Source organism: Uloborus diversus, chromosome 2 (genome assembly GCF_026930045.1).
Source record: "Uloborus diversus isolate 005 chromosome 2, Udiv.v.3.1, whole genome shotgun sequence".
Classification (NCBI taxonomy): domain Eukaryota; kingdom Metazoa; phylum Arthropoda; class Arachnida; order Araneae; family Uloboridae; genus Uloborus; species Uloborus diversus.
Window position 1 is genome coordinate 27,372,581 of NC_072732.1, and position 12,802 is coordinate 27,385,382.

A 12,802-nucleotide genomic window follows, 5' to 3' on the forward strand; every position below is an offset into this window, starting at 1 on the left:
ATGTAAGAGTCCCTGAACCCCTCCTTTCTCTGATCTTTACCAAAATGGCCTACCACAGCGTTTTTTTGGACTTAAATTTGAAAAAATTTAGATTTTTTGGAATTATGATGACAAAACACTTAAATATTACAATTTTAAAGGCTTAAAATTTAAATCAAACATTCTAAAACTGGCATTGTTAAAATCTGCAACATTTATGCATACAAATTTTTTCTTAAGCCCGCATGCGGGGGGGGGGGGGGGGACTGAAAATATTTTCCGTCTTGAACACATCACCAAACTTGCACCCATGGTCGCCATTATACCTGTAGACTTTAAGTGCTTTGGTAAACAAAATGTAATAAATATCATATTTATGTTTCTTTGTTTAGATAAACAAATTGAAGAAATGATTATGCAATTGGTCGAATTGAAATCACTAGCACAAGTGTGTTTCCTGTATCCTTTGTATCCCAATGTCTGTCGATTACTTGCTGTTTTGTTAATGATTAAGGCAAGTATAATTTTCTGCTAAATTACTTTTGCTACAAATACTTAATTAAAATTGTGGACAATGTTTTTATGGTGTATATTTCTTTCAGCTAAAAGATAGATCTAAAGAAGACCAGGTGCAGGAAGTGGCATATCTATTAAGTGAAACATTTTCGACTGTGCTCCGTCACATTTATGTTTCAAATGTGATTTATTTTAAAAATAATGAAATTGCTGCGGAAAAGCAAACTATCTTAGAAAGCCTGAAGATGATCAACAGTCCTATAGATTTGCAAATGAAGTTCATGTTGAAATTTCTACCAAAAAGTAAGCATGTTCATATTGTAAATGATTTTATTTGAATGCTACTGATTTATTTCATTTTTAGAATTCTAACTGAAAATTAATGTTTAAATGTATTACATGTTGGGAAAAATAAAAAACCTTAAGCATATCAATTAGATGAACTCCATATCTGGAGTCCCAACTTTTCCTTTCTAATGGAAGCAGCATGAAACTTCCCTTTTTTCTTTCAGTAGGACATTAATGGCGGCTTTCCCGCATCTACATCTTAATGGGGCTGTAAAACTGGAAAGCTGTTGAATCACTGCATAAAAAAAAAGACTAGATATTGTTAAGTAATAAAGATCCAGAAATGAAATACAAATCATCAAAACTGCTACAGTTGCTTCAAGGACAATATGGTCGCCTCAGAGCAACAGTAAGATATCTAATCCCAGAAATAACACTAAGATATCTTACAGTTGCTCTGAAGCGACCATATGGCGCACATTGATAAAAGCAACATACATGATGCTCACCAGCAAAAGCAATGATATTTAAGATATATTATCATTTTTCAGTTCTATACTTTCTATAACAAATTCATTTTGGTCTTTTGGAGGTCCGAGAACTAGCAATATATCTTTTAAATTTACAATTTTGTAATTATTTTCACAAAATAATCTAAAAATTAAGAATAATAATAGTAATGATGATCCTTGCCAAATACACTGGCTTCAAAAAGTTATGGTACAACACAGGGTTGGAAAAAAACCCGGGTTTTTTTAAAAAAGCCCATGGACCCAGGGTTTTTTGGGTTTTTTTAAATAAAACCCAACTAAAGCTGGGTTTTTTAAACAAAATGTGTGTTTTTTTGTCTTTTTTTAGGGGAAAATGTGGGGAACTTGTAACATTGTAGCGTAAGTATATGGACAAAGCGCAAAAATTATCTTGGGGTAAAAAACCTGGAAAACTAGTTAAAATTCAGCGTTTTCTGAAAAAAAGTATAAAAGACGACAAAACCCAAGAATGGTGAAGTTTCAGACTTTTTTAGTTTCCATGATTACCAACAGTTAAGGCAAAGTTACTTCTCAGAGTGATAAAATCTATTGTTCGTTTTTAATTATTACGATTTTATTTTTTTTGCATTTTACTTTATTGTATTTCATTTTGTTATGCAAAACTACTGTAGAACCTCAAGTAGTTTAAATCCCTTTTTACTGAATTCCAGCTTAATCAAGACATTTCTTTGAACTTTATGTTGCCTGTATTTCTATTTCTGTGTACAGAATAAAAAAATGTTAAACTTTTCTGTAAGATAATGAAAATACTGTACATCTTATTTTGTTTTCTGTCTGACCGTTTGAGAAACCTGTTGATTTCTAAAAAATATACCTTGTTTATTCGAGATTTGTGACGTGTTGGGTTGCAGAAGATAATTCACATGAAAGCCTTTTAGCTAGAGTAGTTTCCTCTGTACAATCTACAAATATTGAGAAAATCAGACGTGACAGGACTTAGTCAAGATAATTTGAGTTATTTATTGACCAGTTAAAGAAAAAAGTTATGCATATTTTAAATCTTTGAAGTATTTTTTTTAATGCCCTTAAGAGTTAAGAAATACTATTAAAGTTCAAAATTCATTTTTTATGTCCATTGTTTGTAGTAAAGAACAAATAAAAAATAAGTTTAAGTTGTGAAAGTATTTAAAATAAACAATTTTTTAAAAAACTTCTCAGAAAATTTAAAAAAAAACCAAAAGTGGGCTAAATAATGGGTTTTTTTAAATGGGTTTTTTCAAAAAAACCCATTGGATCCAACCCAATTGGGTCCAATCCGGCCAACCCTGGTACAACATGTTTTACGAAGCTCACCATAAAAAAAATGGCAGCAACAATAAACTGCTTCATTTGCATGAATGATAATAATGAACTTTAAAACTATTTATGAAAAAAAGGTTGCTACTACTTTTATTTTATAGAAAAGAACATATTTTTAAGTGTGAGAAATGAATATACAAATATCAAGCTTTTGTGCAAGTTGTGTTGATTTTCAATTGTTGTTGTCAGTTTCAGTGACAATAGTCAATAGAGTTTAGAAAATGTCTCAGAGACGTTGTTTACCCGATTCGTTAAGGTAGAAGGCAGATTGATGGATGGAAATGGGATTGTCACATGCTGATTCTGCTAGACTTCCCAATGTGTCTCGTAGTGTTGTTCAGCGACTCAGGATCGATACCAATCCAAAATTCTGTGTCCAGAAGACTTCCACGAGCTACAATATCTGCAGAAGACCGTTTTTAAGTTGTTTTGGCCGAAGGAGAAGAACCACCACTATGATGCAGATTGTTGCAGACCACTGTGTAGCATCAGGAAGAAGAATCTCTGATACTATGATGCGAAATTGTTTTCACAATGTAGGTCTCTGCAAGACAACCACTTGTGTGTGTTCCCCTCAATGGACCACAGCGAAGGATCCATTTATGCTGGGCAAGAGAATGTTTCCTAAACCCAGCAGCAATCGGCTTCTGTGCTGTTTACAGACGGCTCCAGATTTACATTGGAGAGTGATTCAGGGCGTCTACTGATCTGGAGGGAACAGTGCAATAGATACTGTGAATCCAACGCTTTTGATGTTCCACAGTTATATAGGTGGTGGAATCATGGTTTGGGCAAGGATTTCGCTCGGTGGTCACACTGACCTGCATGTGCTCCATGGAAGAACTCTGACTGATTTGAGACATTGGGATGAGATCCTAGATCCATATGTCCGTCCACGTACTGGTGCTATTGGTAATGACTTCATTCTGATGGATTATAATGCATGACCTCACCAAGCTCGGGTTGTTGAGTATCTTGAGGATTGCAGTTTGGGACGAATCAGGGTTGGCCGGATTGGACCCAATTGGGTTGGACCCAATGGGTTTTTTTGAAAAAACCCATTTAAAAAAACTCATTATTTGGCCCACTTTTGGGTTTTTTAAAATTTTCTGAGAACTTTTTTTAAAAAAATAATTAATTTAAATACTTTTACAATTTAAACTTCTTTTTTATTTCTTCTTCACAATAGGCAATGGACATAAAAAATGAATTTTGAACTTTAATAGTATTTCTTAACTCTTAAGGGCATTAAAAAATGCTTCAAAGATTTTAAATAAATATATTTAACTTTTTCCTTCAACTGGTCAATAAGGAACTCAAATTATCTTGACTAAGTCCTGTCACGTCTGATTTTCTCAATATTTGTAGATTGTACAGAGGAAACTACTCTAGCTAGAAGGCTTTCATGTGAATTATCTTCTGCAACCCAACACGTCACAAATCTCGAATAAACAAGGTATATTTTTTAGAAATCAACAGGTTTCTCAAACGGTCAGACAGAAAACAAAATAAGATGTACAGTATTTTCATTATCTTACAAAAAAGTTTGACATTTTTTATTCTGTACACAGAAATAGAAATACAGGCAACATAAAGTTCAAAGAAATGTCTTGATTAAACTGGAATTCAGTAAAAAGGGATTTAAACTACTTGAGGTTCTACAGTAGTTTTGCATAACAAAATGAAATACAATAAAGTAAAATGCAAAAAAAAATAAAATCGTAATAATTAAAAACGAACAATAGATTTTATCACTCGAGAAGTAACTTTGCCTTAACTGTTGGTAATCATGGAAACTAAAAAAGTCTAAAACTTCACCATTCTTGGGTTTTGTCGTCTTTTATACCCTTCTTCAGAAAACGCTGCATTTTCCAGCTTTTTTTATCAAGACAATTTTTGTGCTTTGTCCATATACTTATGCTACAATATGCTACGAGTACCCCACCTTTCCCCTAAAAAAAGACAAAAAAACCTACATTTCTTTTAAAAAAACCAGCTTTAGTTGGGGTTTTTTGGGTTTTATTTAAAAAAACCCAAAAAACCCTGGGTCCATGGGCTTTTTTAAAAAAACCCGGGTTTTTGCCAACCCTGGGACGAATGGAATGGCCAGCTGGATCACCAGACCTGAATCCCATAGAACATCTTTGAAACTATCTTGGCAGACAGGTTGATGCTTTAAATCCTCCTCCAAGGTCATTACATGAGCTGGAACAAGGCTTACTCTGTGTCTGATCGTCACTTCCTATTCCGGTGTCCGACAACTTAATAAACAGCATGGAAAATCGATGCTGCCAATGAATTCAAGTTTGGAGGGACACATTCCTTATTAGAACCCATTTTTGTATTGTTTATATGACATTTTATTACATAACATTGTGATGTTCTATTTTCTTCAAGATTAGACTTTTCCTCAAAGATGGTTTTTTTTTTTTTTGCTATAAATCGTTTTTGCAATACACTTATACGAATTTCTATGATGCATTCAATAAAAAACCATTCAATGCACATATCCTCTAAATCTTTTGTTTCTACATTCATTCATTTGCAAATTAGACACAAAAAACCGACTGTACCTTAACTTGTTGAGGCCAGTGTATTTACAGACATACCATTACTTACTCTTAAGATCAGAGTTTCTGGTGAAAAGATATTGATCTAAATATTCATGAATACAAGTCTCCAATCCTCTTTATCATTTTCTGATACACAAGGCTAGTAATGGTGAAACAGCGCCCATTGGCCAGATGCAAAACAGCAACTGTAATATGTAGAACTAATGTTTCTGCAGCATTGAGGTTTCATTGATCTGGAAGGAAATTAATTTAAAAGGATCTCTCCCCTTTCTTCTGCGAAAAACGCAAATTTTTATAAAATAATACAGAAATTCAGTAAGACCACATTTGGAGTATTCTGTACAAATTCAGTTTTTTTATCTCAAGAAAGACATACAGTAAAAGACCGTTACAATGCACAGCCTCGGAGACCAGAAGTTTTTCGCATTATAAAGATTTTGCCGTTATAGAGATCATTTCATAAAGTTATTTAGCAATGTTCAGAATATATCAATATATTTGCAAATTAGAGTAAATCATAACTAAATTGAGTTCAGATTATAATAATTAAATTTAATTTATCATTCACAAATAAATAGGCTTTATAGCAGAGCATTTTTCTGCTCTTAATAGTTTGCATAGCAACTGCATTTTCAAAGACAACCTGGTACTATTTCTCACCGTGAATACTATTTTGCTTTAAAAAGCTTTGATTTAAGGGAGAAAGACAAGAAACAGTTTCAATAGGATTTTTTCCCCCACTAGACAGCTTATTGTTTACTTCTGAAAAAGTTGTGCAGTTTATAGAGAAATATGTTGCATAGATCTGTGGTTTAAAGGTACTCTACTGCCCCAAAGCAGAATACTGCTAAATTTGGGATGTAAGTTGCAGAACAGATACTTGAACTGCAGAACAGTTACTTTCAAATGTGAGGAGAAAACTCAGACAAATTTACTGCAGAAATCTGTAGAATTTCTGCAGAAACTCAGCAGATTTTTTATAAATACAGTAAAACCTGTAAAGTTGACCACCCTTGTAAGTTGACCACCTGTCTATGTTGACCACTTTTGTCAGGAACGGAATTTGTCCTATCTCATATAATGAAGGAAAACCTCTGTAACTTGACCACCTCTCTATCTTGACCACCTGTCTATCTTGACCACTAATGTACGCCGAATTTGGTTTGAAGTATTGTAAAAAACCCTTTGTAAGTTGACCACTTGGTTTATTTTTTAAAACTTTCTTCAGCAAATTATTTTATTTTATTATTTATTAATTATTATTATTATTATTATTATTTGATAGCTTTCCAAGAATGTTTTTAATGCTTTGATGATGGACTAGCATTTTACCAACAAAACAGCAGCATAAAGCTTATGCTGCTCTTGATTCTCTAAACTTGTTTTTCATTTGTTGTTCTATTTGAGATAGCTTTTTGTTCTCTGTTCAATGAAAATAGGTGTCAGTAGAAAAGTTCAAAATCTTTTCTTTCAGTTGCAATATGTTATGGCAACAGAGGAATTGTGCAAAAAGAGCTGATCAGGATCTAGCTATTTTGGGCCTCCCTGCAACAAAATGTGTTGGGCCCCTCCCTAGTGGCCAGCAGTGTCTATTTGTAAAGTGCATAAGTCTTAGTGCTAGTTTTTTTTCTATTTTATCTTCAATTTCTAGGGTCAGTAGCCACTTTAAGGACGCGGGCCGCTCGCACTGCGGGTACACAGATCTGGGGTGCTAATGAGTAAAGTTACATGTTTCTGGTGCAAGGGATTAAGAGATAGGACATTTTAATTTTGCCTTTATGAACTGGGAGAGTCGAGCTTGTTACTCTTTGTGCTATACATAAAAAGGCTTCAAAAAGAAAGTTAGTTGAACTTGAGATTAATAAAAAGTATCAAATATTAAAATTAATTGAAAATGGAGAAATCCAGAGGAAATTAGCTGGCATATATGGAATTTCTGAACCTACAGTGTCTAATATAGTTAAAAACAAGGAAAAAATAACGAAATTATTTTTTGTTTATTATTAAAAATACTAATAGGTATTTTTAATTATTGTTTCACTTTCAATAATGTTAAACACTGAAAGTGAGTTTAACAGAAAGAGTAAGGGTGAACTCCTCAAAAAATGAATACATAATGCAAGAAATGACAAAAAAAAAAAAAAATAACGCCCTTTATAAGTTGACCACCTGTCTAAGTTGACCGCCAAAGTGCTGAACCTCAAGTGGTCAACTTACACAGGTTTCACTGTATCTTCTACGAAGTGGTGCAGCAAAGGGGGGTTTTGGGTGGTGACCACACAACACTCCCCTCAGAGACATTGGTTTTAACATAAATACAAATTCTAATACAATAGTTTATGCATATGAAAGGTCTGTTTTGATTATAAACAGAAAACCCTTCAGAAGGTTTTTTGATCAAAAAATCCTCTTCAGAAGGTATTTTTCATTTAAAAAAAAGAAAAAAAAACCCTCCAGAAGGTATTTCTGGCTGCTCTAGTGCTTCTATCTAAAGATGTAATTTTGCAGAAATTCTACACAATTTCTTCAGATTTTTCCAAATTTAAAGTAAATCTAAAATTACGCTTATTCGATTACCCTGGAAGATCAATCAATACATGAGTGGGCTATATAAGGCTAAAATTTTACAACCATCATCTTTGTGTACCCATCTCTTGGTCGCCCTATTAGCCATGTGCTGTTACTCTTAAGGAAAACACTACTTCTGATGCACGTTTTCCGTTAATCGTTTTATTTGACAATATTCTGAAGGTAAGTTTCTAATGTATGAATTTATCTTGCAGCACAATTTTGGTAAAATGATTTTATGTTACAGAATATCCTGAACTATTTTGCTTTGAGGCTCTACTGTATTAGAAAGGGTTCAAAGAAGATAAAGTAGTTAGGGGTCTTTCTGATTGAGGTTATGATATCAAAGGCTTAGTACATATATTCTCTAACAAAAAGAAATTCGGACGGGGCATGATTCAGTTGCTTAAATTTATCCCAATGAAGTTGGAATATGTTGATGTGCTAAATTTTTGCATGAAAAGCAGGAACAGTAGTCATTGTTTAAAGCTCAAATCTCATGCTAATGTGGAAATGAATGAAAATAGCTACTTCAGTAGGACTGTATAACTTACAGGAAGAACTTGTAATCAGCAGTGATGTACATCAGTACAGCATTTACTAGAGACGTACCGAGTACTTGGTAACTACTCGGTACTCGGCCTACTCGGCCAATTTGCCGAGTACTAGGTACTCGGCCAATTTCTGATCAGATACTCGGCCAATACCGAGTAGTTGCAAAAAATTGAATATTGTCCAAGACAGATACTAAAATTTATAAAAAAAGAGCAAGCATTATATTCTGCAATCATTTACAATTAAAATTTATAAGTCAAATTTAAATTTTGAGAATAATGAAGTTTGTAATGCTTCAATGGAATAAATCTTTATTTTAATGTCCCCAAAGTTAATAAAACTTATTTATTAAAAATTACGCAAAAAATGTAAGTATAGAAAATATGGAATTTTTATATTAAAAATGGATTTTTGCTACAAACAAAAATTAGTTATAAGAAATGTAAAAATACCATTGCTTAAAAAATAAAACAACCTTAAAAGTACAGTGCAGGAACTCTGCAGACACGTGTTTTAGCATTACAAGGAATTCCTTTTTCAATGCTTAAAATGGGGGCTCGTAGATTTAAAGGCATCCGACAAAAGTCGTATTTTTTTGTTCAATGTCTTTATACATTCTTTAGCTCACATGTTATGCACTGAAAAAGACGTTCCTTGTAACGGGGGGGGGGGGGGGCAGAAACACGTGTCTGGAGTGTTCCTGCACATTTTTTTTATCTGCTTTTAAAAATTATTTATGTTTGGCAGATTAGAACTATAATTGATTGGTATACAGTGAAACCCCTCCTAACGGACACCCCTCTTATGCGGACAATTTTTAATTCCCCAGTTCCAATGCAAATAACATTATTAAACCCCTGTCCTGCGGACACCTCTATATTGCAGAAAAAAAATTTGTCCTGTTAGTGTCTGCATTAGAGGGATTTTACCGTAATTTGTTTTAATTCCAACTTGATTAATCATACCTTTTATTTATTTATTTTTAATTTAAAAAAAAAAATTTTTGTAAAATTTTTGACACAAACAAAATTGTATATATATAATGCGTAATTAAATTTCAGCAGGAATTTAGTTTTAAAAACTATTATATGGACAAGGAGGTTTATACTACTATTCCAATAAGTTCAAAATTCATCACATGTGTGTCGATGGTTTTTCTTAAAACATAATTGGTACTTGGAACTCGGCCGAGTAGTGAAAGGCCGAGTACTTGGTAACTCGGTACTCGGCCGAGTAATAAAAGGCCGAGTACTCGGTACTCGGCTACTCGGCCAAAGTGCTACTCGGTACGTCTCTAGCATTTACAGACTTTCAAGGCAGATAGAGTACACCTAGACGATTTGAAATCACGTATCAATGCATGGACGGAAACCCTTTCCTGGGACAATAGTGATGACACAAATCACCAAAAAGATAAGACACAAATTAGAGAAGAAAACATGTTTATTATCCTTAGTGCAGCAGAAAACTAAAAAAAAAAACATTAAGAAACCAACGATCATCATCGAAGTATGTGTTCGAAATTACAACCACACACACCGCGGGCCGGGATGCGTTCCTCTTATCTCCGGCACATTGAATATCGAACGTTAACATAAATACCAGGCATGTTCCAGACTTCCCGGTGTAACAAGTGAGCATTCACTGTCATCTGATGCTTCAGTTTACGTAACAACATCTATCGTGTACACCAGACAAAACCAGTATTTTTGTTGCATTAAAAACAATAAACATGTTTTCTCCTCTTATTCGTGTCCTGTCTTTCTTGTGCTTTGTGTCGTCATTATCTCGTCAGGAAAGCATTTCCAACTATGCATTGCTATGTGATTTCCCATCGTCTAGGTGTACTGTATCCGCCCTGAAAGTCTGTAAACGCTGTACTGATACACCCTGTAAATAGTTCTTAGAGGGCCTTTGATCTTAACTGGGGACTCATAAATTGACTAGAGCAATTGAAACTATGCTCAGAGTCAATTGCTGGTTATTGCTTTTTTATTTGATTTTTTTTCTGTTGCATTGTTTTCATTATATCTCATATTTTGCGCTTTTGTTTCTTACAGATTGGACTGTTGTTCAAGTGAATGCTTTATCTACAGAATCTTCAACAATGTTAAAAAAAATTCCTAGTCTCTCAAAGCTTATAATATGCCAGTATCGACTTAACACTACTCCAGTAATTATTAGTACAGATAGTTCATCTAATACCAGGGTAAATATATTTATTTTAATTTTTTACCTCGTACAAAATGTACAGTTCAAAAAATTTCAATTTTAGGTAATTTAAAATAGTCTTAATATGGTGCACATGTGTTTACAAAAAAACACACTATCTTGTCATTTCCATCAATTGAATTCATTGTTTGCAACTGTGATTACTGTATGCATATGATCAGAAATATTTTTTCATTCAATTGACCATCTTTTAAGGTCATTGCCTCTACTACGTTGTTACAACAGGAAATCTTCATAGAAAAAAATTACCCACAGTTCCAAGAAAAATGATTTTTTTTTCTTTTTTTTTAATTTTGAAAATGCATCTTTTTTGTAATTTAAATTTTAAAGAAAGAGCATTTATATTAACTATGAAGACACAAATTAATTGGCAATGATTGGCCAGCATGCCAATTATTTATAATCAGGCCAATTTTCACCGATTGATCAGCGGAATTTTTTTAAATACAATTTAAAATTATTTTAAGTACTTAGAACAAAATACTATGCTGAATGAGTTCACTAAAAATACACAAATGTGATTTTCTGCAATGAAAGGTTACTTGTAATTCTGAATTAATAATTTTAATAATAAAAATACAGAATTTAAAAAGCTTTTAAATCATTCATTTCAAAAATATTTTTGAATTAATGCATTTTTCTATTGGAGTTTATGAGATGGCTACTCATATATGCCCCCTTTCCCCCAAACGTTTAAGGAAAGAGTGAAATTATAACTTTTGTTTCAACATTTTGTTATTCACTTACATTATTCACTGTTTATGTGTAACTAGTAGTACCCGCACGGCTTTGCCCGTAGTAGAAAATTAATAGGTCATTTGGTTCCCCTACACATTTACAAATAATGATGAATTTCTTGCCAGTTTGCTATTGCTCGCCCCTGTTATGGTAATTTGCTTGTCCACGTTATGGTAATTTGTTGGTCCATGTAATGGTAATTTGCTCGATAAAATGTCCTTAAAATTGGAATAGAAAAAGAACAAAATCGAATTTTCAAAAAATCGCTTTAAGATGCTCACCCCCATGCTACAAACTCATTTTGTGCCAAATTTCATGAAAATCGGCCGAACCGTCTAGGCGCTAGGCGCCTCACAGAGATCTAGACATCCTGACAGAGAGATTTTGAGCTTTATTATTAGGAAAGATTTTAAATTTGGTAGTTTTTTGGTAGAGACAAATTTGGTAGAGACAATGACTTTCAGCTTTATTATTAGTAAAAATTACAACATACATTTTATAATTTTCTTTTAAAATTACTACCTTTTTCATTTAATAAAATATCGAGCATTTGACAAATATCTATGGTTTGATTTATTTATTTTTTAAAATTTGTGAACACTCTAAAGCAGTGTTAATTTTTAAATTTAATTTTCCTATTTCATATTGATCTGCAAATCTATTTTGTATACCATGTCAATCACATCTCATGTGTCAATACTTTTCTTCATAACCTGCTGAAGTATTGCATAATTTAGTACCTAGTTTTAATAGCTAGTAATTTTTGTTAAGATGAAAGGCCTGCTTAAATGGCTGCTAATATTGAACTAAAAGTGCCTATAGAAAACAGTCTATTAATGAAATATATGAATTTTCATGCTTAGTTAACAGAATATAATTTTACCAACAGAAAGAAATTTGGTTCACAGAATTTGAGTATAATTTCAAAGCATTATTTTAAAGAAAAATTATGAAAATAGATCAAAATAAATCCTTGCTGACATAATGTACAAACTATCAGTTCTGAAAAGTCAAAATTATGATATAAAACAAATGAATGGAGAAATAGTTGCTTGGAAATTCACTATATACATTATAATTAATCTGCATTTCCCGATTATCATTCGCAAATTAACTGATAATCAGCCAATTAGCGTATTGGCGCATCCCTATTATTAACAGCTTGCTTGCTCTCTGAATTTGACGCAATGAAGTTTAATATCTCTACATAGTATAAAATGAAGTCCCCAAAAAGCGTCTGTTTGAACTCGCAAAACTCGAGAACTACCGGGCTGATTGCGCTGAAATTTTCACAGTTTGTTCCTTTAAGTCCTGAGAAGGTTTGCAGGCCAGTTCGAATAAAATTCGACGAGTAGTTCTTTTTTAATTCCAATTTACGTCCAATTTTCACATAAGTTCTCAAATATGGAGGTGAAAAATTACTTGCACATATTAATATTACATATTGTTTGAAAGGGTAGAATTTTCCGCGTTCTACACAATTTGTTTCAATGCTCTAACTTT

The 12,802-nt window shown here is 32.8% G+C and overlaps 1 protein-coding gene across 1 annotated transcript in view; it reads left to right on the plus strand.

Annotated features, from left to right (window-relative positions):
• The window catches only part of LOC129235139 (uncharacterized), a 117,094-nt gene that overhangs the window by 78,637 nt on the left and 25,655 nt on the right, over nt 1-12,802 (plus strand). Inside the window, exon 12 of the mRNA XM_054868830.1 lies at nt 10,390-10,538. Coding sequence (XP_054724805.1) covers nt 10,390-10,538 — 149 coding nt within the window. The remainder of the gene's footprint in view (nt 1-10,389; nt 10,539-12,802) is intronic.